This window comes from Hippichthys cyanospilos, chromosome 7 (genome assembly GCF_059441005.1).
Source record: "Hippichthys cyanospilos isolate Australia breed blue-spotted pipefish chromosome 7, RoL_Hcya_1.0, whole genome shotgun sequence".
NCBI classification, from domain to species: Eukaryota; Metazoa; Chordata; class Actinopteri; order Syngnathiformes; family Syngnathidae; genus Hippichthys; species Hippichthys cyanospilos.
The window spans coordinates 19,841,698-19,869,386 of record NC_142375.1 but is presented as its reverse complement, the minus strand read 5'-3'; the positions used below and the strand labels follow the sequence as shown (position 1 = coordinate 19,869,386).

The 27,689-nt window shown below is 40.4% G+C and overlaps 1 protein-coding gene across 1 annotated transcript; it reads right to left on the bottom strand.

Annotated features, from left to right (window-relative positions):
- Position 1: 1 nt before the first annotated feature.
- LOC148421497 (zinc finger protein GLIS2-like) lies at positions 2–27,236 on the bottom strand. The gene is made up of 7 exons (XM_088420476.1): positions 26,925–27,236; positions 10,392–10,580; positions 7,658–7,860; positions 6,719–6,901; positions 5,447–5,580; positions 4,577–4,695; positions 2–4,482 (listed from the first exon to the last, which is right to left on the bottom strand). Exons 2-7 carry the CDS (start codon positions 10,555–10,557, stop codon positions 3,887–3,889), a joined length of 1,401 nt encoding a protein of 466 aa, XP_088276602.1. The 5' UTR covers positions 10,558–10,580; positions 26,925–27,236; the 3' UTR covers positions 2–3,886.
- Between the last annotated feature and the right edge of the window lie 453 nt (positions 27,237–27,689).

Here is a 27,689-nt window from a genome sequence, read left to right as displayed (position 1 = left end):
AGACCATTCATATTCAACTTTATTGACATTCTGTCATCGTCATTTGGAAAATGTCACAGTGGCCCTGATGCACAAGTCACATCTGTTGTCGCTTGTTACAATAGCGCCCCCACAAAACAAGGAATTAAAAAATAATAATAATAATACACATACTTTTTTTTTTTTTGGCGTAAATGTTTTCAAATACGTTGTGATACATTTTGGTCGGAAACACAAGGCACATTTGGAACACGTTGGAGATACTCACAATGATATAACACAAACAGGCCACATGTAGCCATTGTCAAACTTGAATTTTTTTTTTTTTTTAAGTAAAAATGCCTTCCTCTTCTTTAACTACAACAAAAAGTAATAAAAAGCAGCCTGTGTATGGCAGTCGCACGGACGCAAACTGTTTGTTGACCTGTTGGAACGTGCACGTTCTGCAGAAGAGACCGAGGCAGATCCGGTTGAGATCTTTGTCGACGGTGGCAAGGAGGCAAGCAGAAAGAACCCATCTTGGTTCCTTCAGCTTTGACTCATTCACTGCCAGATTTTCAGACTCTCCTTTACCCTAATGTTCAAAAAACAAATACTATAAATAAGCGCTTGGGATTAAATGTCCGGACTCCTTAAAGACGTATAAATACGTCCTTGGCGGTGAATGAGTTAAATACAGGAAAGCCAAAATGTCTATTGGTAACGGATGATTCTACGCAAACCTTGTATATAACTCGTTCACTGCCACTGACGGTTATAGACGACAAAGATTCATTTTAACTGGGCTGGCAGTGAATGAGTTAAACACACAGTGTATGGACAAAAGTATTGGGACAGTTAAGGTGGAAGAAAACTCATAATTGTTATTTTTTTTAATATCTCTTTAGATTGTACTCACCACAAACAATGCTGGGTTGTTGATTGGGTTATGTTCACCCAAATTTGGGATAATTATTTTTTTAACCCAACAGATCGACTCACGGTGTTGAATTTGATCGCTGTTTTCGGACATTTTTACATAAATATAGACTGCTGAGTGAATTAATATACTCTAAAAACAGTTGGGTCAACAATAACCCAATTTTGGGTTAAGAACAACTCATTCAATATTTTATAGTGTTTTACTAGAGAACCTCAAAAGTTTGGTCGTTTTGTATAAAGTAACACAGAAAGTTGGTCAAATTGACCTATTGACCTTTTTTTTTAAACCAATAACTGGGTTATTTTTAACCCAACTGTTTTTAAAGTATATTAACCACAAATTTCCCAACACACTTTTCCGTGTCGTTTTGGATAAACAAACAAGAAAATTGGGTCAAATTCTTCCAAATATTGGCTTGGCCCTTTTTTGGACCAATAATTGGTTTATTTTTTACTCCGACTGTTTTTAAAGTGTATTAACCACAAGAAATTCTGGGTTTCTTTTCCCAACACACTTTGCCAATTTGCATATTGGGTTGATATTTGAGTTCATTGTTTTTTTAAACCCAATCGATCGGTTGACGGATTCGATTTGGACAACAACAACAAAAAGCTAAGCTAAATGGCTGTCATCCAATAGAACTGAATACTCCTTTTTTTTTCCCCATAATTGGGTTATTTTTTGCTTGTTATATTTTGGTAAACTGTTTATTTATTTCTATTTACCACAGCTATACTGATAACCCTGGTAACCCATTTTTTTGAAGCTTGAAATCCTCGGTAGCTTTTAGCCCTTTTTGGCTTCAAATCTTAATCTTCAACCCAATGTGTTGGGAATAAATAACCCAGCATTGGCCACGCCCATTTTAAACCCAGTTCTGAGTTAACAATTTCAACCAGTTTGTTACACTTATTGCCCAGCGCTTTTAAGGCAGTTTTTCATTCACATTTAGCTGTTAGCACTGATCGACAAAAGCAAGTTTGTCAAATCCACAATTTGTTTCCCAATACGTGTGTCCACACAGGATGTTGCTGTATTGAAAGCGTTTTGATTTAAAAGCATTTTATGCTTGCCTGTATGTTTCCCTGAAACTAGCTACACCCTCGGTGGGGCCCGACAGGGTTAGTCATTAGTTATACGTTAACTTATGCTGTATGATTCCTCACTGCACCCATGCCGCGATTCCGCCCCTTTCCTCCCGTTTTGGTTCAAAGCTAAAATACGGGCAAGGTGGAAGCGTCAGCGAGGTTTGTCAAACACGTTTAGATCGTTGATTGTCCACGGCGAGACATCGGGATGAAGTCTTCAAAAGCTAGCATCCTTCGTTTATATTTCTGTTTTACAGAGGGTTAATTCGGTTAAAAGTGCAGAGTAATTACCATGACGTTTTAAAACACTTGTTAATGACTTTTTCAACCCTCACAGAGGCTCTTTACGTAACGTGCTTGGATTTACTAGTGATGGAAAAATGAAGCTTCATATGAAGCGCTTGTGATATTTTTTTACTCCTCTAGATGGTGCCCTTGGTTTGAAATAATGGCTAGTGTAATGGAAATGTGTTCAATTGACATTGCATCTTTAATTCAGCAGCGCCATGAAGAGGTGCAAAAAAATATATCAAAAGTGTCTCATGAGGCTTCATTTTCACATCACTGCGGTTTTCAAAATAAAAGTTTTTGGGTGGTCAAAGTTTAGTCAGTATTTAGAGGATTTGGCACAAAACTGCCTCCAGGATTTTTTTTTTTTTAATAGTTTCGCCCTCCAAGAATAAATAAATAAAAAGCACATTGTTAATTATCGATAGGTTTAAATGTTTGTGCTAGATTCATCCCGGGTCATAATGGTGAAGTTGAGCTCGTAGAAACGAAAAAAAAAATCCACATTAAAGTGGTTCATGAAGCTGTCCTCATTATTTTCTGTAATTCATCTTAAGTTAGGTTTAGTGGATAGCGCTTACACCTGCTGTATGAATTTATTTAATGGGCTTGACACTTGCCGCTTTTAATGATTTAAGTAATTCCGCTCGTATGTAAAGATTTGCTTACATGCTCATTTTGTTTAGCCATTTAGCCCAATTGCCTAAATCAGTGTTTATTTTAATCCTTTTTTAATTCAATGGTGCCCCCGCCAATTATTTTGCCATGTTCCAAATAATTTGCTCTTACTTTGAAAATAAATGTACTGTTACTGTGACAGCGTTTAAAAGCATTCGAATTAGATTTGCTAATGCAAAAACCCTGTGAAAATTTCACATACCCCCTGAAGTCAAATTTCAACATTTTTGGAAAACAAGAAAAAAAAACACAATTTTTAGAACAAAGGAGCGGCGATAGAAAATGTTGATTATCTTTTTGATATTGTACCAAACTTAACCAAATGTGAACAAGTGAGCAAAAGGAAAACGAGCCAATACAAGTACCCATGCGAGCTCTAAAAATTGTTTTTCCAAAAACATTGAAACATGACAGGCGATTACGCAACGTAGCAGGCGACATGCTATTTGTTGTTTGTTTGTTTTTTTCGTGGTGGTGGGGGTTAAGGTTCTTCTGTTACTTGCTTTAAAAACAAACAAACAAACAAACAAAAAATATTGGCGGTTTTTGTGCTTAGTTGCCCTTGAGCCATCTTGAAAAAGAGCTTCATTTAGCAAAGGTATAACATTGTCGAACAAGACAAGTGTTTTTCCGCCACCGTGTGGCGGTCATTGGCAATTACATCCTTGCTATTTTCACAATTTACTTTATGGCTTCGTTTTATCCCCAAACAAATATAATCGGAGTATACTGTGTATTGTATCAATGCATTTGTTGGGCACCGATTTTCTTAATTACGTTAAAATCTGTATGATAACTTGCTCATATGAATTTTGAGGCATTCGATGGGCCAAAAATGAATTCTAGGAAATATCATTTCTGCCCCGTGTCAGTAAACAATGAAAAGGGGTTGGTGTAAAAATACAACGAGAGCACCCAATCAGAATCCTTCCTAGCTGACAACAGCCGGTTTGAGCAGAAGTGCCCTCGGAGGGACGACCACCCAGGACAGGGGATCTCTCCCTTTGGGCGCCACCCCCGCGGACAGGTTTAAAACCTCTCCCTCGGGCTCCGCCCCTCCCTCGTCCCCCTCCGCGCGGCGCAGCCTCCCCAGAGCGCTCAGCCCCAACACGGACGCCGCCGAAAGTCCGAAGCGAAAAAGCGGCGAGTCGGCCAGGCCGAGCGGCGCCGAGAAGAGCGGCGCGCCGGGGTGGCACAGCGCCGACAGGGGCCCCAAGCTGCCCAGGAGGGCCGCGGCCGCCCCCGGGTGGATGAGCCCGGGCCCCCTCGCGGGGGGGAGGTCGTCCGTCCCCTGGTTGCCCGCGGGGCCCGGCTTTGGGGCGGCGCCCTGATCCTGGCTCACAAAGTGCCCGTGGGCTTTGATGTGCTTGCGTAGCGAGCTGGGATCGGTGTAGCGCTTCAGGCAGCCGGCCATCTTGCAGCAGTAGGGCTTGTCCACGTAGTGCGTGCGGGTGTGCTTGAAACGGTCGCTGGAGTTGGAGTAGCGCTTGCTGCAGCCCTCGTACGGGCAAATGTACGGTTTCTCTCCTGGACAAAATACACAAAATTACGCTGTGGGCATTGGACAAGACTTTCGCAATCGATTATTTTAGTTAAGTACTTTACGTCCCGCTGGACTGACCTGTATGTGAGCGGGTGTGGATCTTCAGGTTCTCCAGGCGGGAAAAACTCTTGCTGCAGGTGGGACAATGATGCGGCTTCTCGTTGGTGTGTGTGCGGATGTGGATCAGCATTTTATATCTGGAACGCAGAAATAACCTTGTCACAATAGCCAAGCGCAACGGTAGACGGTAGCGCTAATGCTAACAACGGTTATGCTACCAGTTGTTGTTTACAGTTTTTTGTTCGCAATTTCATCGCTTGTTCATACTGCAAAAGTTCTGCAAAAGTTGCAAAACAAAATTAAGAAGCACTGCGCTAGACCTAGGTCCACCCCTGAACTAAACAGTTAGCTAATCCCATCACATTCAAAACCAGAACAATGACAAATTGTAGTCAGATGACCATCTTTAAAACAGTTACATAAATTGGACTCGGAAGTCATTTTTTTTCGTCTGAAATCAAATTATCTTTAGTCACTAGAGTTGTTTTGAATAGAACGTGTCACAAATAGTTTATTCACTTCCAAATAATTTGCCCTTACTTTGAAAATAAATGTCCATAAAACAGTGTTTTAGTACTAGGAGCTCCTTTTTTTTTTTTTTTTTTAACCCTCCCTTTACTTTTCCACTTGCCTTGTCATTTTTATTATACGCTGCGGGCCGCTGAATAATTGACCCAGATGGCCCCCGAGCCGTCATTAAGTGGCTGGCACAGAGTCTGTATAGCTCCAATACGAGAAATCGCTGTACTGTATATTTACAACAGAGAAATACTCAGTCAATGTGCATATTTCATATCTTGAACTTTTAATACGGTGAGTAGCGATTGCTAGATGGTGCTCACTAACATACAAAACACACACACACACACACTCAGGAGATGTGCACACCTAGCGTTGAAGCCCCGCCCATTGCGAGCACAACCCTGCCACTTGCAACAGTAGCCAGAATCCTTTTCCGGTTTGACGTGGGCGTCGTTGATGTGATCCACCAAGTCCTGAAGTGAATCAAACAGCAGGTGGCACTGCAGGACAAAAAAAAAAAAGTAATCTCATCTCTTTTTATTATGCTTGGTCCAGTAATCAAGCCGAGAGGTTTACTGTACAGTGGGCCCCCGTGTTACGAACTTAATCCGTTCAGCGGCTACGCTCGTAACTTGAACTGCTCGTATGACGGGCAATCCAAAACCTATGTTAATTAGTGAATGCGTGCAACGCGCGCAAAAACCGTAGGTAAAAACATCACGACTTTATACACATATTAAAAATGAGTAACATAATCTACTGTACAGTTAAATAACATATACAAAGGAATAATGACGTTTACCTTTGGGGCGACGTGACTTGAGCTGGGTGGAGGCGGAGGGGAGCCGAGACCAACCCGCAGAATTTATTTATTTATTTTCTTAAACGGGAACTTTTCTCAAACTAGAACATATCACCGGCGATTTCCTTCTCTTTAATCCATATTAGAAGAAGCCTCTCCATTTTGTTGTCGAGCGAGGTCCGTCCCCCGGCAAGGAAAGTCTTGCCCTTAGAAGATTGCCGAGCGGTTACGGCCATACTCACGAGCAAGGTTAACTATGCATGCGCCTCCTTCATATTTTTTTATTATCTCCTGCTTGGTTTCTATTGTCATCATCCTCTTACTTCTTCCTTTACCGCCACTTGCAATTTTAGAAGCCATGTCTAACAGATAAAGTTTGCAAAGTCTTCACAACATTCCTTCCTTCCGTTTTTCACTCATTTTCTCTCCTTCCTTCCGTCCCGACCAGCTGTGCCATCAAGCTAGATAAAGGCGTTCGGCCAATAGCATATCGGCATTTCTGTGATTGACGTGACGCCGACCAATAGCATCTCCGTGACTGACTCCGTGACTGACACCGTGACTGTGACATTGTAAGAGCAATAGCGCTCGACGTTGCCGTGATGAGTGTCAACTTTTAAAGTAGTTGACGTAGCAAAGTGAAAATAAATGTACGAACACAATAGCTGGCATGTCGTATTGTTCGTAAGACAGAAGGTTTGTGCGTAAGTGGGGGACAAAAAACTCTGCGGTTCACGCTCGTAAATCGAAATGTTCGTAAAAGAGGGTGTTCGTAAACCGGGGGCCGACTGTACTTAAAAACTAGATCATGTATATTATTCCTGAATAGAAATTACCTTCATCCAACGGCATGTGAGCTGAGTGTCCAATGAGGGCTCGGGCGAGGCCCGCTTGTCCCGCTTCTGACCACTAAAAAGAGACGGGAAGCTGTAGCCCACCGGCGGGCTCGCGATGGGCAAATAATATGGATAGCGTTGAGGTGACGCGTCGTCTTCCACCCTTCGATGAAGCGTTGCTTCCTGCGAACATTCAAAACAATCTTGTCCATTCCCATTAAAGTGGAAATATGAAAAAAAAAAAGATCAATTTGTGTTCCAGTTTTCAAAGATTTCTTTTTACTGAGCAGAAAATTAACAATCTAGCGTGCAAATGTAAACGAAAACAGGAGTCACTTTTGTTCAAGATTATTTTCCAGTTGCAGACGAGCTAGTTTAACAAAATGCATGCTAGTGCAAAGCTAGTGTTAGCTTTGGTTGTTGGCCTAAAAAAAAGCTGTGTTTACAAACTATCTTTGTGTGATATGCCCCTATTTTACTATATATTTATAGTACTATATATATTACTTTAATATATATTATACAGGAGGGGTGCCACCCCCCATGTAATATCATTTCATGATAACTAGATCTACAATTATATTTAAAACATACTGTTGGTCGCTAAGAACACATTTATTTGCAAGTTTTTGAAATGTATAATTATTTAATTTATCCCCTTTAAGTGAAAAACAGTCTAAATCTTAAACATTGTCCCTTTAAGTATCGATTTAATTCTTAAGTATCTGGAATTTAATGTCCTTAATGTACTTAAGTATCGATTTAATACTTAAGTATCTGGGACACTTTAAAAAAAAAAACGTGAAAATACGTTCCTGGCATTGAATGAGTTGTTTGCTAGTGCGCAGAATTGAACGTGTTTTACATTTTTTTTTTTTCCCTGATAAAATGGGAACGTCACAAAGGGTTGTTTTGACTCGGGCAGTAACCTGGACTCACCCGCGAGAAGGGGTGCGGCCGAGGGCTGCCGCCGCTCCCGCTGCTGTGGGGGGACTCCAGAGGCGAGGGAGGGGAGGAGGGGGAGGGGGAGGAGGGAGAGGGGGATAGGGAGGAGGCGTGTCTGGAGGAAGGCGACAGGCTGAGGTCCATGGCTGGGGGAGTGAAGCAGGATCCCGTTCTCTCATGACATGGGGACTGGGAGTCTAAAACGGTTTCGTCAAAGAATTAAACAGGAATTGAACTTGCGTACAGATCGTTTTTACAATAGTTACCAACTACTTTACTCTGCATTTACTCGTTGGTAACTATTGTAAAAACGATCTGTACGCCACTCGACCAGCGTTCTATCACTTGTGCAAAATTGGATTGAAGATTTAACCATTTTCAAATTGTTGAATTTTAAAATAATGAATTAATAATGATAATTAATTCAACTTATAGCCCAGCTATACGATGCTCACTATTGTCAACAGGACTAGACAGAGATGATCAGAAAGTCAAATAAGTTCTAGACTAGGTACATTTTCAAAGGCATAAAATATTTAATATAAAAATAAGTCATACTGTAAGATCAAAGTTGTCATTTGTTTATAAAATATTCAGAAGGAAAACGTTCTATTCTTAACCAAACTATGTAATATTACAAAACCATAAAAATAGCAATTTTAAGAGGAAACATGTCACAATATTAGCCTTTTTCAGAATGACTAACGCCACCAATTTAAGATTAAAAAGTCAAAATTTTGAGAAAACTTGTCTTTTTATAAGAACCTCTTAAAATTACAATAAAGTTAGAAGTGATATGTACTTTAATATGCGGTAGGAAAAGTATCATTCTTTAAAGTATGGCAAATTTAAACTGGAAAATGGCCTCCTTAAAAAAAGTTATTCATATATTTCCTATATTTGCTGTCATATTGCTTATTCTTGTGAAGTTGATATTTTTTTCAAGTCCAAATTTAAAGAGCATAAAAGTACTCATTCAAAAATGTATATTATTGCAAGACCAAAGTTGTCATTTTATTTTGAAAGTCATGAGGAAAACATCCTTTTCTGGGTCAATGATGTAATATTCAAAAACATAAAAATTGACATTTTAAGAAGGATTAATTTCATAATAATTCAAGAAGCCCATTTCAGATAGACTAATGCCAGATTATTTGTAAGTGTAATTGTAAGTGAGAAAAGTGGTCATTTTACAAGAACATCTTGAAAAATTACAAGAATAAAGTTAGAAGTGAAATATAATATACAGTCATTCTTTTAAATGATGATAAACTTCAATTGGAAATGGCGCACATGGCCTGGTTTAAATTTATTTATTTGTTTATTTATTGAAGAACTGTCCACAATGCCAAATTGCTATATTTTTTTTAACACTGCGACCACTCGAGCCATTTGTGAATGTATATATTTACTTTACTTATGTTGTGATGAACTTTATAACGTTCTTATACTTTGTGTGCGTGTGGCCCAAATAATCACGGCTAAGCACTTTTTCTACTGCGTTTAGTGGGGTATATATTCATCGAGACAAAGCTTGTGTTGTCACATGAGCGATTTCTGCTGAGCTCGTCAGTCAGCGTCAGCGCATCTTATGATACATACTCACAATTACCAACCTGGGGGGGGGGGGGGGGGGGGGGGGGGGGGGGACAATGCATTTCTATTTGAGAACACAACACACTGAGAGACCACTGAGCGAGTTCGGCAGATTAGGTTACCGATAAAGAACAGAGAAGCCACTTGTGACGTGATTGCATTAGGAGGGTAATGTCGTTCATTTGCACAGTGTGGCGTCACGCGTCAACAAGGACAAAGACGAGCTGCAAGGTATGAGTGAAATATGCACCTGTTTAGGGCAACGCAACCACTAGAGGGCCCCCAAGAGCAATTAATGGTCAAATAGAGCAGTGGGTCTCATTAGGGGATACTTGTACCGCTGGGGTTACTTGGAGGAAAGTCAGGTACTCTAGATTTTAAATAAAACAAACAAATCACGAAAATAACAATGAATATTGAATTAATTGATTGTTTCAGGAAAATATGAGGTAATAAACACGTTTTATGTTCAGTAAGTTATTCAAATTCATTATCGTAAAAAGCCAGATTCCCCCTCATACTAGAATGGTTCGACCCAACTTGTCACCTGACGCCTCTGGTTAACTGTCAAGTTAATGATTTATTTTTGTCAACATACCCACTACGATACTAAAAGAGGACACTTTAAGTTGGATATTTTTCTGTGGGCAAATGTTTATTTGTAATTATTTCTTTTTGAGAACAGGTACGGCACTTTGTTGATTATTTTGGGGGTGATAAATATTTATTAATAATTAAGTTAACGATTTATTTGAATGAAAATCCCCCCCTCCCCCTCTCTCTATTTATTAATTTTTGTTTATTAACAATTAAGTTATTTCCTTTTGATAACAGATTTCTTCTATGATCCAAAAGAGGACACTTAAGGTTGATTATTTTGTGGATCAATACAAATGAAGTTTGAACGTTTCTACAGAATAATAAATCAGACCATGATGGCATTTTTTTTTTTTCAACCCAAAAATGCTTTTGCACTGGATAAGAGATACTTGGTTGAAAATATATTATATACATCACTGAAAAAAGGTCATTTGATGTTTTTTTTTTTTTTTTTTTAAGGAGAACCACACATAAGTTTATAGTAGGTGTAAGAGTGGTAGGAAAAAATGTAAGTCTTGTGTTTGAAGCTTACCTGGGGAGGAAGGCGGTGATGGAAAGGTGGTGTAAATCAGGCGCGGCCGCGAGTGCACTCCGAGTGGCGCGCAAATGGAGGATGAGCTCCCCTTTCCTAGTCTGAGAGGACAGCGCGTCCGCCCCGTGTGAAGCTTCAGGTCCAGCGGCTCGTCCGAGGACAACATGGTCTTTTGTGTCAGCAGCCCAGCTGGAAAAAAATGTATTAGAACATCTGAACTTTATTAAAGCAGAGAAAGGGTCAAGTCAAGAATGTTTTTTTTTACAATACAAGGAAAATGAAAAAAGAATACATTTACTCTTGAGCAGTGGTCCCCAACCCCCGGTCCGCGGACCGGTACCGGTCCGTGGATCAACTGGTACCGGGCCGCGTGGGCTGCACATGAAATAATGTTTTGGAGATGATTTGGTTTAATGGTGCGAACACGAACGAGGCGAACAAGCGGAGCGTTTTGTATTGTAGTCAATGGAGTTCGCGTGACTGGGCGCGAAGGCACGTCGGGCGACATCATGGTGGCCGCTTTGCGGTCACCGGGAGCGATCCAACACGGCCAGCCGAGCTTTCAATACGAAACAGAGCCAAGCAAGAGCACTCACCTGGCTTGTCGAAAGGCGGAAGCGAGAACTTGGGACGATTGGTATGTGCAGCGTTTGCTTCACTTAACAACTGTTGAACTAGTTACTGTGCTAAGCTAACGATAGCGCAGCATTGTCAGCACAATATTTAGTCTCGGCCATTCGATTGTGACATTGAAACTTTTATTTTTTGGCAGGCGAGTATTGCCGCAAAAAATAAAGGTGCTGTCCGTGAAAATATTGGCTCTGTCACATCCCAGAAAAGTGAAAGTTCTCAGCAATGCTCTTTTTTACGGATCTACTGTGAAGTGCACAGCAAGCTCCTCCCCTTTCCTCTCGCGATTAAAAAGAAAGTGGACAAAAAGTCCATTTCATACTCCGTCCATACGTTTGTGATGTGGTTTTTAAATCAGCCAGCACCAACCCCAGTCCGCAATATAAATCAATATAAATCTAGCAATATAGCCCCCCCCCCCCCCCCCCCCCCCCCGGTGATCAAAAGGTTGGGGACCACTGCTCTTGAGTACTCAGCATGACTAAAAACCAGAAGTGTTGGATCCTTTAAACCAGGGGTGTCAAGCTCGTTTTAGCTTTCGGGTCACATCTATCTTATATTTTATATTTTCATTAATTGAAAAAAAATCAGCTCATTTTTATCATTCACATTACATAATGATTTCGTAGACAAGATTAAACCCGTTCGCGGGCCGTATGTTTGACACTACAGCATTAGACGTCTAATACAAGTTGCCAAAAACGGTTCAAAAGGTGTATTGATGAGAAAAAAATTGTAAAAGTTAGACAATTTAAAAATGTTGCTTTTTAGCAAGAAAGGCAAAGTCATAATTAGCACTTTGCGGGCCACATAAAATGATGTAGCGGGCCTGATCTGACCCCGGGGCCTTGAGTTTTGCACCAGTGCTTCAAAAGTGATTCAAAGACATCTGCAACATCAGTTACATCTTTTTGATCAGCTATCGTCTGATTCAAGCTCTAATTCATTGTTGGTGCGCTCACATCAGACATTTTTCTTCACGCCGCCATACGTGTTTTGGAGACGCTAGCCTAGATGCGTTCGAAACATTCCTGCGCTCTGGGGACTGACGAAGGCTACCTAAATGGTACTTTTCCATCCCAAGTCATGTGATAGTCTGGAAGCGCAAGAGCGAAAAAACAGCTCTGTGACTCAAGAGTAGGAATTCTTGTTGGGGCCGAGTGACTCAAAAGCCAGTTATGTGCTTCACGGGACACTTTGGGGGGGGGTTGAATCTGCAGGAGATGAACGCAAAGGAACGTGCGAGGAAATGCGCAACAGCTGCATGCATAGTTTGGCCAACACGCACTTTATTTCCACCTTCCGTCCAGAAACGAAGCATATAAATGCTGCGAGCTGAGCGGTTACGACTTTGTTGGATGATTTGGTGGTGCCCGCGGAGGAGGACGAGCTTTGAGTCCGATTGGCCTGACAATGGCGGACTTTAGCGGTGTTTTCACTTTTTCGTGACACCTATTCCAAAATTACGATATCAACAAAAAGATTTCAACATAGAATCAACAAGAAAAAACAAACGACTTATATAACGTTTTGTTCTCGAGGGCAGTGGTTCTCAAATGGGGGTACTTGAAGGAACTTCAGGGGGAACTGAGATTTTAAATTAAAAAAAAAAACATGCAAAAAGCCTTCAAAAATAATTATTGATTTAATTCATTGTTTCTGCAAAATATAAGTTAATAAAACACATTTTACTGTATGTTCAGTAGCTTATTCAATTTAATTATGGTAAAAAGCCAGATTCTCCCTATACTAGAATGGTTTGACCCAATTTGTCATGTGCCGCCTCACATGCCACCTCACGTCACCTGTCAATTTAATGATTTATTTTTGTGAACACATCTCTATTATGATTCCTAAAGAAGACACTTTAAGTTGAATATTTTTCTGTGGACAGTTATTTATTTATAATTACTTTTTGAGAACAAGTCTGAAACTTTATGTTGATTATTTTTGGGGGGGACAAATATTTATTAATAATTAAGTTGATGATTTATTTTTGTGAAGAGATCGCTACTGTAATAACAAAACGGGATGCCTTATGTTGAATATTTTTCTGTGGACAAATATTTATTTGGAATGATTTCTTTTTGAGAACAGGTCTGACACTTTATTTTGATATTTTTTTGTGGACAAATATTTATTAATAATGAAGTTATTTCTTTTTGATAACAGATTTCTTCTATGAGTCAAAAGAGGACACTTTAGGTTGATTATTTTTTTGTGGACCAATACAAATGAAGTTTGAAATTGTCTAAAGTTTAATAAATCAGACACTGATGCCATTTTTTAAGCTTTTTTTTCTTTTTCTATTTCATTTTTTTTAACCCCAAAATGCTTCGCACTGATTAGTTGTAATTGAAAAGATATTTCACAGGGGGTACATCACTGAAAAAAAAAATTGGGAACTACTGCCATAGCGACTGCTGAATTATGATGTATTTTTTAATTTTATTAGATATGTGCATTTATATAAAGAAAAGTTGTTTGAGGCAAGGATTTCAGCCTGATTTGTTGACAGCTTCATGGGACGTGCTAGCTTAGCTTGTTGGATAAAAACATGCTAGCAACAATGTGCGTTGACGACTAATCCTTTATTTTATTATTAAATTGGGAACTACTGCCATAGCGACTTCTGAATTATGATGTATTTTTTAATTTTATTAGTTATGTGCATTTATATAAAGAAAAGTTGTTTGAGGCAAGGATTTCAGCCTGATTTGTTGACAGCTTCATGGGACGTGCTAGCTTAGCTTGTTGGATAAAAACATGCTAGCAACAATGCGCGTTGACGACTAATCCTTTATTTTATTATTAAATTGGGAACTACTGCCATAGCGACTGCTGAATTATGATGTATTTTTTAATTTTATTAGTTATGTGCATTTATATAAAGAAAAGTTGTTTGAGGCAAGGATTTCAGCCTGATTTGTTGACAGCTTCATGGGACGTGCTAGCTTAGCTTGTTGGATAAAAACATGCTAGCAACAATGTGCGCTGACGACTAATCCTTTATTTTATTATTAAATTGGGAACTACTGCCATAGCGACTGCTGAATTATGATGTATTTTTTAATTTTATTAGTTATGTGCATTTATATAAAGAAAAGTTGTTTGAGGCAAGGATTTCAGCCTGTTTTGTTCACAGCTTCATGGGATGTGCTAGCTTAGCTTGTTGGATAAAAACATGCTAGCAACAATGTGCGTTGACGACTAATCCTTTATTTTATTACAGTTCAATTAAAATACAGTTCAATTACAGTTCAAATAAGAATTTTGCTCTTGAGGGTAGTTTTAGAAACAAATCTAAATCGATATTTCTGTCTGCGCAGTCTGAATTTGTCATTTAGGCAAAACTTTATCGGTTGTTATGCGAACATTATTGCCTGAGCAGATCACAATTATGTAATATTACCAATTTATAATAATAACTTTATTGTTGTATATTTTTTTTTCCAGGGAATGTTTCAATTCTGGAACAGATTATTCCAATTTTCATTTAATCTTTTGGAATACTGACAATTCTTCTACCGCTGTATCCTTGAGTCTGTCCATTTATCTGTTTATCAAGCTACTAATCTACCTCCAGATGTGGGTGGACATTTTCCCGTTTGGACTCTCTTTGGCCTCCGAGCTTGGTATCGCTACAAATAATCCTTCCCGCGATCACAGTCGGGAGGATCCCTTGACGTTATGCGAGGCAGAGGCTAAACCGCAGTCAAGTCGGTCTGCCGGCCGTCCGCATGGCCACACTGGTTTCGCATTCCGCTGCAAACTCACTGACTTCTGTCTCGCCTCTTTCCCTCTCTCTCTCGCGCACACACACGCACACACACTGCTATTTGGAGTTATTGCGGAAGCACGCACATGCAGGACCATATGTACGCAGGCACGCACGCTAGGGGCCTGAAAATCACAGCGGCAGATTCGTAACCCCACGTGAGGCCCCCACACCACCGACACCACCATCCAACCTCCTGCAGCTCCTCCGCCACATTTCCCTCAATGACCTTATGTTTGTGGCAGCATGCCCAGACCCTCTTATGGATCCCTCTTCTGCCTAGAAAAACACCCTCTCACGCACATGCACGTACTGTATGGTGGAGATTCTAAACATGTGTCGGGGAATAGGGACTTTTCATTACGGGTTAGTTAACGCACACTGCACATGCATGCAATTACAGAGGCACGCCCATGAGTCCGCGCATACAGTAACATGCTATACGTTCGTTCGCGTAAAGGCAGGATGACCCCCTCTACTAGTGGAGAGGTTAACTAACTTGATTACAAGGGGTAGTTTGGGGTTTTAAAAAAAGATGGCGAGATTTGAACGCTTCCAAGCCCGAGATGACAGATTAGCAAGCTGTGCGCCTCGTTCTGTCTCTGATAGGTTGTTTCTTCTCGGGCGTGGTGGTTTCCTAAAACTACGATTAGAGTTGCTAGATGTAGCCAGGTAAGCCAAAGATTTTTTTTTCCCCTACAAATGTCTTCATTACTTCTGTAAAGTCAGACTGACAATTTCCGCAAATGACAAACGTGATTTTTAATAAAGAATAATAGCATTTTGTAACATTGTACTGTAAAAAAAGCAACATTATTTTCAAGTTCGTACAGCTTTTTTTAATGTTGCAATCAAATCGATTATTGTTTATTCTAAATAGGGATGTCCATTTTTCTCAACTCTTCAGTGGTCACCAATATTAATACTACTGTTAATTTTGATACACAAATTTCCATTTCTAATATTGGCTCCTATCACAAATACTTTACTAATAACGTGAAATAAGGACAGGTAACGAGAGTACTCGCCCATTCCTATTCAACGGATATAGGCCTGTGATATTGTTATACTTCATGTCTAAATGAGTTGCTCCACCATTTGTGTTCAAATACAGTATCTGTTGCTTGTTACAGAAACTTTTAGCATGTTCATTGTATTTTGCATTGTTTGGTTAAATTAAGTTTTAGCGCAAGTGCATTTTTTCAGCTGTTATCATTGTTTTGCAGTTTTTGTTTTTCACTCCCTCTCTCTCTCCCTTTCTCTCTCTTTCTCTCTCTCTCTCTGGCCTCACAATGTTTTCTTCTCCCTTATTTTTAATTTTCAACTTCCTTTGACTGTTTTTTTTTTTTTTTTTTTTTTTGAGGCACAAAACCAATGGCGGAAGGGAGGGATCAAATCAGATGCTCCATCACTCAAAAGAGGGAAGGCTGTCTGCTTCTTAAATTTAGGGGTCACCGCCTTGTATGGCCATACTGTTAGTCTTTACTGAATGCCTTAAATGGGCAAAACTCCCTTTAATCTATCTTTTGAGGTCAGCTATATAGATAGCCTCTAGGGGGAGACAGACGGCAAAGCCCGTCAGGGTGTGCCACATGGGGCGCTTCGAATCAAAGCGAGAATAGGGGGGACATGAGCGTGAGAGAGGAGGGATTTTTTTTTTTTTTAAAAGAGTCTTTGGCCATGCCCCAAACAAGGGCATAGCGCAAGCCTGAGAAAATAGATAATTAACCCAAAAGTAGTCAATCCAGGTGAATGCCTCCGCCTTCACTGCTACCTTTTTCTATTCCTGGATGGACCTGTAACCCCAGTAAGATATATCGATCCCTCGGTTTTTCTCGGTTAATGAAGATCCTGTCTGTTAAGCAAATTTTAGTTGAAGATGACAGGACGCTTGTTTTTGAGACGGTGGCCTGTCTATGGGAAAATGTCTAGCCTTGACTAAAACTGCAACCCGTACTAACATCATGAAGGGTTGTGTGGGATTGTGTATGCGTGCGTCTGTGTTTAAGTCGACAGAAACAAAAAGATGGTGTAGTTATTCACAGAGAGGGATTTCAAGGACTCGTGGAATGAAAGCTTATGGGAATGAGAATTCTGGGCTTTCCCTCACCACACCAAAAAGAACAGATGCGGATGGTACGGTTTGGAATGGGAAATCCCAAACCATGTCTATGCATGTGTGTGTTTCCACCACAACATGACAATAGCTGTGTCAAAAGTATGACATCATCTCATGGCCGAGGAAGAACTATGTGATTTTTTTTTTTCTTTTAATACATCGAAGATCCCTGAATTTGAATCATATTTGTAGTTACAGAACGCTTGCAAAGGGGAAGACTCGGGGAAATAATGCACCAACCACATCTTTGTTAGACATTGCTGCCTCTTACAAGTTTAGAATGGAACCAGGCATTTCGTCTTTTTTTTGGTCAAAATGTATACCCCACAAAACAACCAATTTTGGGGGTTATTTTGATTAAACACAACAATTTTGGTTGCTGTTTGGGTTATTCATCCGACACAACTCTGTGAAGTGAATAACACATGTTTTATGGGCTCTACCTGACACATTTGAGATTAAACGAATAACAAAACTTGGGTCAAATTAATGGCGCACAAATAACCCAACTTTTTTTAGGTTTTTTTAACTTGTTATGTTCAAATTTGATATGTACTTTGTGCATAATCCATCCAAGAAATGAGAATCAAAAAGCAGTGTTCCCGAGTTACATTGCGGTTCGTCTGGTACCTCCCGCACTAAAATGCACTTTCAGATTCTTTGAAAAAAATCTGTCATCAGCTTCACTCGTTTTTGTGTGTGTGTTTTTTGTGTGTGTGTAACACGCAAACCAGTGTAAGCAAGAAAAGCACAGGCAAAGTATAGAGGGGGAAAAAAGAAAGCAAAGATGGGGTGCCTCCCAGTCCACCGCTTAAAATTCCCAATGGATGGTTCTGAAGGCGCAGAGTGATGCAACTGTATTGAAGCAGTCTGCAATCGGCACCAGTCGGAGCACTCGTCGCTTGGGGGGTCATTGAAGGAGGGCTGGGAAAAAACATTGCCAAAAAAGATTGATGTGATGGGTTTTTGTTGTTTTTTTCGCAAGATGTGTGTCACCAATATTTGGGTGGGACTGGCCATGCACAATCTATTATCCTACTTTTTTTTTTGATGCAAGCATAAAGAGTTGTATTCTGAGGATTGGGGTCGTCTCAAGAAGTCACCTCGAGGTCCAAGAGGCAAGTTTTAAATGTGATAAAGATAATAAAACAGTTATGTGATAATATTAGCATTGTGATGGTCATTTTGAAAAATAAAAATTTGTCAAAATGCAAATGGGAAGTATTGCCAACGTGAGTATTATACAACGAAGAGGGATGTTTTAAAATTGAATGAAGTGTTGAGACTTTTGTGTGTGTGTGTGTGTGGGGGGGGGGGGGGGGACATTTTGGAGAAATGCCATTTGAAAATCTGGTCAAAAAACTAAATTTGAGTCATGCAGGATATTATTTTTCAAAGATCTGCTCGCTTTCATGTAATCGTCTATTGTGGGAAAACCTTTTCTCCTATTGATTGAGGTTTCAGTTAAAAATATCACCCAATTTTTGAGGGCTGGCTGACATGAGATCCCAGTAGAGCAAAATTAGTGTCGTGTGTCAAATTAATATAGATTATTGGTGAGAAAAGCTGTGTTGGCAGCAGAACAGGCAATTGTTTTGTGTGAATTATTTGTTCATTGCTATTGTTACATTGCTAATATTATGGTGGAACCTTGATTTAACGGACTAATTGAGGAGCGTGGTCATATTTTAGTGTCAATTATCCGTTAACGAAGTACAATTTTTACAAAAGTACTGTAAATGTATAGTTCAAAAAAATACAAGACAATCATTTCGGGTTGCATGTGCCCCAACCAACATGACTTCCGCATCTTTAAACCTGCTCTAGTTTAGTTTACTGAATATCTGTGACAACAACAATATCATCCAGAACTACACAAACCAGTCGTAGTTAAAAAAAAACGAGATGGACGTTTAACATAACAGCATACACAGAAAAAAATAACTCTTGAGTTCTCATGCCAGGAATTGAACAGGCCAGTTAGTTATTTTGGTTTGAAAAAGCCATTTTTCCTAGCACATTCCCTCATTAGGGTCGTAGGCGACCTGGACCATAGACTTTTGGATTCCTCCCATGTTTAAGTCTACCTGCATTCCACTATTTCCTCTGAATACTGTGACATTTTTGACCCTGTCATTGCAGTACTCTGTATGAGCCATACTGAGGTAAAACACATTTCCTCGATTAGTCATCTCCAGAGGTAGAAAAAGCAAAGCATTGTAAATGGTGGTTTTGTGGAGCAGCTCAATGAGGAAGAAAGAAATTCTCAAAGGAAAAACCATTAAAACCCGTCTGTAATTATGGGTCAGGAACCTTGTTCAAATCGGCCTTAGATACATCATCCTTCAAGCTGCATTACCACTACCATGGGGTTATGGTTTGTTTATTTAAGTAATGGAGAAATGGATATGCATCATAATACATATGAATTGCAAAAGAGTATCCTGGATTTACAGCGTTTGGCAACATTTTGTATGGATTGAGAATATCTGTTGTATTGGTACTGTTGTTTGTTTTATACTATCTGTCCGGGTGAAACATGATCCAATGTCCTCCTGACACCCACTCAATTCATTTGTGTCCACTTTCGTGTCCATTTTATCTCAGAGAACAAGGTGGGTTGAATAAATAACCCAAAAAGTTCCCTTTTTGACCCAATATGGGTTATTTGTACTTCAGATAAAACGAAGCCTCATGAACCACATGTGATATTTTTCTCCCCCCTAGTTTTAAGATAAGAGGTTTGTGCAATGAAAGTAATACATTTCAACCGCATCTTCAAACCAAGTGCGCCATCTAGAGGAGAAAAAAAAATACCCCAAGTGAGTCATGAGGCTTCATTTTTCCATCACTAATTATTTGACCCATCTTTTGTAGCCTCAAAAATAATCCAATAATCCAAAACCTTTTAAGATAAAAGCTCTGTGCAATGAAAATGTAATCCATTTCAACCGCATCTTCAAACCAAGTGCGCCATCTAGAGGAGAAAAAAAAAATACCCCAAGTGAGTCATGAGGCTTCATTTTTCCATCACTAGTTATTTGACCTAGCTTTTGTAGCCTCAAAAATAATCCAATAATCCAAAATCTTTTAAGATAAAAGGTCTGTGCAATGAAAATGTAATCCATTTCAACCACATCTTCAAACCAAGTGCGCCATCAAGAGGAGAAAAAAAATACCCCAAGTGAGGCATGAGGCTTCATTTTTCCATCACTAATTATTTGACAAAGTCTTTTGTAGCCTCAAAAATAATTCAATAATCCAAAACCTTTTATGATAAAAGGTTTGTGCAATGAAAATGTAATCCATTTCAACCGCATCTTCAAACCAAGTGCGCCATCTAGAGGAGAAAAAAAATACCCCAAGTGAGTCATGAGGCTTCATTTTTCCATCACTAATTATTTGACCTAGCTTTTGTAGCCTCAAAAATAATCCAAGACCTTTTGAGACCCAGCCTATTCAAGTGTGTCCACAGTTGTGTCCATTTTGTCTCAGCAAAAGTTGGGTCAAAATTAAAGGTGCTGACCCAAAGTTTCGAGTTGGATAAGTAACCCAAAATTTCGCGTCCAACCCTTTTTGACGCAATTTGGTTTATTCGGTTTATTTGTATGAACCCACCCGATTCATTTGTGTCCACTCTTGTGTACATTTTGTCTCTGCAAGCCAACAAACTTTACTGCATCCCACCCAAACACACGAGACAACCTCAGAAAGACCTGGATGTCCTCAAATGAGCACACTAGGACTTAGACGGGTAGCTTGAATGAGTCAAAAATTACATACTTAAAAACATGTGTCCACCCCAGTGGACACAAATCAATCGGCTGTTTTTTTAGATAATAAAAACATCTGAGAGGATATGCCTCAAAATAAAACTGTATAAAACTACTCTTTTGCTAGGTGGACACAAATGAAAGCGTTCAACCCAAAACGATGTATTGCTTTTATCCGAGTCTTGTCTTCGTACCCATTTAATCACATTAAATTTGAAAATGAACAGTTGTTTATGCCCTTCCACATTCAGGGGTCCTCTGCAACCCCCGCCCCATGCTTTGAACCCCCACCCGCCACCCCCGTGCGCCGCCACCATCCCGCCACTTGGCAGCAGGACAAGGTCAACACACACAGAGCGTTCGCTCCTCTCTGCTTTCCCTCCCTGTAATTCCTCATCAGCAGCAGAGCAACAGATCCCCCTCCAAATACCCCCCCCTCCTCCCCTCACTCCCCTGCCTCCCTCTCTCCTTTCATCCCCCGCTGCCTTTGGAGGGGCGAGGGAAAGACTAAAGATGGAGAGGAGGATAAAGAAGCGGCAAGGTAGAGAGAAAAAACAGCTTGCCGTAAAGGAGGCAGACGAGGTCAAGAGCGGTCTGAGCGGCAGAAAACGATCTCGCTTGCTTTCCTCCTTTTTTTTTTTTTTTTTTTATATTTCGCTCTTTTGTCGTCGGGAATCAAAAGCAAAGACACCGCCAGCGCCTCACATTCCTGAGAGCCGAGCAGATTCACCCAATTTGTTTCCACTCTGAGAGCATGTGCCAGTAAATAATAAGCAATCCCAGCTGTAGAGTCGACTCTAGGTCTTATTTATCCTGCGGGGAATCAAAGAGGAAAACAAGCGGAATGCTTCCATCAAATATCTGCCTAACAAGGCGAGAACATTCGACAAATCACACGTTTTAATACGAACCGACAGCAGTTAGCGGGGAATTTGTCTTTTCTTTAAAGCTGGATTTATGCACACTGAAAATTAGAGCTCCCGTCTCTGATTTAATGCTTGCAAATTTCCCCATTGTGGGACGAAGAAAGATGATCTTAATTTATCCTTCCTGTATTCTCTCTTTCATCGTATATACCAATTGACAAAGATATGATTGTTTACGCTAAGCAGTAAAAACACTGAAGACTATACAGATCATTTTTCAAAACAAACAAACATTTCCTACTATATTTTTGGGCTGTGTGTATTATTTAATGATGGACACACAATACAGCATATTTACACAATAATTCATTGTTTGTGTTTTCATGCTTGATTTGAAGTATAGTTTGTTTTTATGTTTATTATTGTTGTATGGGCAGAGAGGAGTTTAAAGCATAATTGATACAATACATAGCGGATATGAATACACATTTGGAGGAGGCCTGATTCCATACATTTTTTTTTCCTCGTTATGCTGCAATGACGCATATCCCAACTGTGCCATTTTAGAGCAAAAAAATTGGAATTGTGTCACTTGAAGCATGCAGCGCAAAACCAGCCATAATGCCTTCAATCAGGTCTCAAAGCCCAAACCACTTTTTGTATTCCCACAATGGAAATGCTTAGCGGATGAAGGTCAAGGTGGGGTACGCATAATGAGGAAAACGGCACATCAATTCCAGTTAGTAACGACAGAGGAGCGTTAAGAGAAGAAGAAGCAGACACTCAAAGCAAAACAATGTAGAGGAAATGTTCTCAACTGGTAAAGGTAATATATGCACCTACAGGGGTGCCTTGAGATATGAGTGACCAGGGTAATGAAATTTTCAAGATATTAGTGATCCTTCAGCTGTTTTTTTATACTTTGATTAAACCTTTAAAAAGCTTTGTTTAGTTTATGTTAATAGAAAAACATCATTGACATGCTAATGATTAGCACAGTTTTAGAAGCAATGAGTAATACGTGTTCACAGATAATAACAATGTCACATATGTATTATTTATCATGAAAAATCGAATTTACTACCCAGACTACACACACTAGTATTACAATATAGGTCTTGACTCGTGTTCACAAAACTACTCCCTACAATCACAAACACGAAAACTGAAGCAGGAAGAAGAGTTTTTTTTTTTTCCAGTGTCAAAATATTGCCACGATGATGTAGTAATAGAAGACACATCTGTGTGGGAGGCAAACACCAAACCGAAGTGTCAACATCATCACTGGTGCCATAAAAAAGCAGGATGTAAAAAAAAAAAAAAAAGAGGTGGTCCCGCCCCCCCATCTGGCGTGACACTTCATCCTTGTTTACCATCATGAACATTTGACGTTTCTTTCTCACGTTCAACACGCTCGCTTTGTCCTCCTCCTGCAGACATTATTTTTTCCTATTTCCTCAAATGTAGCGCTGGAAGAAAGCAACAGGCAGGCATGAGGGGATGGGAGGGGAAGAAAATGAGAGTGATGGAAGGGAGGTAGAAGGAGGTGGGTGGGGGGGGGGGGTTGTGGAATTCTCTCTATGTTTGCTTTGGAAGAGAAGACCCCGGCTCTGCACTCTCATGGGGATAATGGAAAAGAGAGAAGAAAAGAAGGGTTATGGATGTGTTATGTATGTGTGTAATCGCATGTGTGTGCGCGGACCCTCACAGGTGGTCGCGCTTTGTGCGCGCACGTGTGTGTTTGCCCTATTGTGCAAGCATGATGGCACAGCTATGCGCGCCCTGAAAGCATGTGAGCACATGTGTCTGCTTATTTGCAGATGTTGGCACCGAGGCGCATGCGAGCTTTCAGTCAGGAGACGGGGAGACGAGGTGAATAAGACATTCCTGGGATGAATGGATGCAGGGAGCCAGCGGTTGGTTTGCGGTCGCATACTAAGAGGAGAAAAATGAATGTCTGGTGCAGGGCTGCGCCCAGAAACAATACCGCAGCCAAGCAGGGAGCCAAGCAAAAGCAAAGAGGAATAGCGTTGCATGCGGAGGAGAACCGGGGGAGGCCCGTTCCATCGTCTCCCACCCTCCTCCGCTCCCATGGAGGGCCAAGTCACTCCTGCCCCTGCTGCCGGGGCGAGCGGTGCTTTTATGGCTGCTCTGAACCCGCTGAACTTATCATGTACAAACAGCGGGCCAGTGATAGTCAACAGCCAGCGACGCAGTGAGGGGAGTTTAGAGCTGAGACGTCAACGTCGCTGCGGTCGCCTCCTCCAGGATTTCCACTTCAATCCGGCTTTCGATTGGTTTTGCTTATCGGTTTGCGCTCGAATCAAAACCTGGATCGCATAACCCAGATTGGGTTAGAATGGGATCAACCCAACTCTTTGGCGTTTAAATTTGAGCAAAAAACGTTGGGTCAAAAGGGAACCGACCCAACATTTTGGCTTGAATGAATAACCCAAGATGTTGGAACCAAACAGGAACCAAACCAAAATTATATAACACAAAAAGTTGTGTACACCCCTTTATGAGGGATTTGTGTATTTTCCAATCTAAAATGTTTGGTTAAAAAAAAGAAAAAAGTCCAATATACTCTTGAAGCCTAGCCTCCTTGTTTGTGTCCACTGCTGTGTCCATTTTGTCTCAGCAAGACAGCAAAATTAATTGCATACCACACAAACACATGAGACATCACTGGAAAGGCCGGGGTGTCCTCCATTGAGCACACTAGGGGTAAAAGTGACTACTGTAGTGTAAATCAAACAGGTCAAAGGATGTGGACCAGAAATAAAGGCCGACTACGGGACCAACCCAACTTTTTGGGGTATTTATTCAATCGGAAAGGTTTGACTAAAGGGATGACTCAAAAACTGGGTAAAAACCAAACCAAGCCAACAGTTGGGTTAAAAAAAAAAAAAGACTGACAAATTTGGGGGTTATTTATGTGGCTCAAAAAAGGTCAGTTCTCAAAAATTGAAGCTTTGTGTGAATTTGCAAACTGTTATTGTGCACCACTGAAGTGGAAGTCAACCCCCAAATTTTCACTATACGTTCTATGCGGCCTCTATAGGACAAACGTGAAATTCTGATTGCTAATCTGTTCGTGGAATACGACTTGGGTACAGAAATATGTCCGCTGATCCACACGGAATTGACAAGTGAAGTGCTGCCTCCCTGATTGAAAACAGAGTCCAGCCAATCCTAACTCCACCTGCATTCATCACGGTGGCATTCTTTTCGACATGACACATGAGCTAAGTTGAACACGTACGGTGTGTAAAGTGTACTATAATTAATGATTCTGAGGTGTTTTCATGAAAATGAGTGACAGGCAATTACAGGGGGAGGGGGCATTTTAAAAATCCTGCAGATCATATTTAGTGCTATGTAAAAGGAGCACTGCCTTGGTCCAAGTACTTTTGGACGTAACTGTGTATGTGAGCAGCTCCCAGCCCACCACCCCTCACCATGAAGCAGACAGTGTGGGTGGAAAGGGGCTTTTATGCAAGACGCACCCAAGAACAGGAAAAAGACTCGTGTCTGACCTTTTCGACTCAACAGTATGATGCAACGAGGCTGCAACCTGCTGCCGTCAACAGCATAGGAGCCCTCACAACGCTACGAAATGACCGCCATCATCACCGTCACGCCAAATTATTCGGGCGGGAGAAAGGATGTCGGGGTGAAAAAGCCCCACCTCTTGGGGCCTTGGTGGGTCTTGAAATCGGAGTGAGTTGTCTTTGAGGAGAGTCGAGGTTGCGGAAGGGAGAAGTCAGGGGAATTCAGGGTGGAGCAAGGTGAAGTTTCCACAGTACGGGCAGACTGGCTTGTCATAAAGACAGGTTGATGAATGCTTCTGATATTTTTGTAGTTTCAAACTTATGATGCCTATTTATTTGGGGTGTGATTCCACTCTTGGACACTAGATGGCGACACCATTTCATTTAACCCGGTAAGAAGTGTGAAAACAGGAAACATTTCAAGCTTAGCCTCTTTTGCTGAAGAATATTGAATGTTAAACGCTATTTATTCCTGCTTTTTATGCCAACAGAAAGCAATAGCTGTAGGTTTATTTTATAATATGCGTCTTTGGGCACGTATATTTTAAGATGATAAGTTTGTCATTCAGGGAAATAATTGATTGTCACCTGATCCTTCCATGCATGTACATTGTAAAGAAGTTACACTGTTGTGTCCTTTATATTGCTCTCATGCTCTCTCACAATATGAAGTGAAGCCTATTCCAAAGGACTTGGAAGAACCTCGGATTGGTCGCTAGAACACTTGCAGGCAAACAAACATTCAAGCACCAATTCATTGACTTAGTGAACTTGATATGACTTTTCAGTAGGCTTTATGAACAGAATACCCACACAAACACATTAAAACTATGCAAATTCCAAACAGGAAGTGCAAATTCCGAACCTCAGAACCATGAGGCATTAACCACGCCGTACAAAGCTCTGAAATGGTCTCATTTACAATTTCATCACAGTAACATGGCATTTTATGCTTGAAAATTCAGGCATTATTTAAGTGTATTTTTCTCTTACGGGGAGTTACCAGCAAATGCGACATATATCCTGATCACGTGATTGGAAATCAGGTCCGTAGTTGATCGGAATCAGGAGGAAAAGATCAGGGTTAGGAAAAGTTCATTTTATTTTGTTATTTATATTTTTTATTATGACTGTTGTTTTAAGTGCTAAAAAAAAAACTACACGTATTTCGCCAAAAGAAGATATTGCCAAAATAAAAACGACGTTTATGTGTACTATTTGCAACATGTCAACTTAGCCGGAAACCGAGGAAGTAAACAGCCGATGGAAGAACGTTTAAATGTTTTCGGCTAATCGGTTCAAACCACTGCTTTAATAGCTGAACAAAAAGTGTTGTACATCTTTTTTTAATCAAAAATTGTGATATACATCCCTAATATACATATATATATATATATATATATATATATATATATATATATTTTTTTTTTTTTTTTTTTTTTTTGAGGGATACATTAATAATGAAGATAATTTTAAATGAAAAAAGCCAATAATATGCTCATAATAACCGCAAAATTTGGTTATGATACTTCAGATTAGCAGTTTTGGATTCAAATGAACATGTTAACGGATTGACACGGGTTCTGAAACGGCATTATTGACAATTTTCCTGCAATTACAGGTATTTTGAGCTGGAAACTCTGCACTAAACTGCAAAAGTAATGAAAAAAAAACGAAAATATACGGTATTTTATCATCTCACATCAACGACGTCAGTCTGGTTTGGGCGTTCGGGAGCTTTTTGAAAACATACGTTTGAGTGTTTTGGGAGGAGAAGCAGCAGCTGAGTGTAGCGTGCGAGTGAGCAATTTACCTCTCAAATGTCTTCGAGCTGACAACCTCCTCTCGACCCTAGATGATTCCCAGCCTTCAAAAAAACTGAGCGAAGGCACAAATGACAACAAAATCAAACGCGCTGTTGCCACATATCTCGCAACATCATCGACTGCTTGTTGGCTTGATTCGAGGAAAAGGGGGGGCAGATCCTTCAGCTGGGTGGGTTCGTTTATGGTGCGCAAGTAGTTTTCACTCAAGAAAACCTTGTCGTGGAGATTCTTCGTCGCGGAAAAAGTCGATCGAGCGAGAGGAGGTAAGACGAAGATTTTGCCGGGCGCAGGAGCGACGCTCACTTGCGACGCTGGTCAACTGAGGATCTTGAGGGCGGGGATGAGGGAAAAAAAGAGGCTGCCTGGGCGGAGACCAATTGGGGGGGGGGGGGGGGGGGGCTATGTACTCACTTGGGGACCCAAGGCAAGCACAGACAACCCATCCACATTTACAGCAAGATTTTGAATATTATGATTGACAACTGTACAAATAAACATACATACATATAGTACAAGTCAAAAAAATTGGAAACACATTCAAATTGTCTCATTTCTCGTTTTAAAAATGTACATACCATGATCGCACATATGTTTTTGGATATAATTAAAATTTAGATTGGAATTTTAAAACCATCTGCTATCCAAAGATGTCGCAAAATGTTGTTGAATAATTCAGTGTCTCTCAATTATATGTTGCCAAGCCCCTCCTAGAAAAGAGAAAATCTTTCGCACGCCCCCCCTCACTCGACGAG

What these genes read in the sequence shown, in the direction of transcription:
- LOC148421497 (XM_088420476.1), bottom strand. Translation starts at nt 10,557, where the DNA reads ATGTTGTCCTCGGACGAGCCGCTGGACCTGAAGCTTCACACGGGGCGG. An exon ending in GGCCGCACCCCTTCTCGCGG is followed by an intron (nt 6,902 to 7,657) that starts GTGAGTCCAGGT and finishes GAATGTTCGCAG; the next exon opens with GAAGCAACGCTTCATCGAAG. An exon ending in TCACATGCCGTTGGATGAAG is followed by an intron (nt 5,581 to 6,718) that starts GTAATTTCTATT and finishes TTTGTCCTGCAG; the next exon opens with TGCCACCTGCTGTTTGATTC.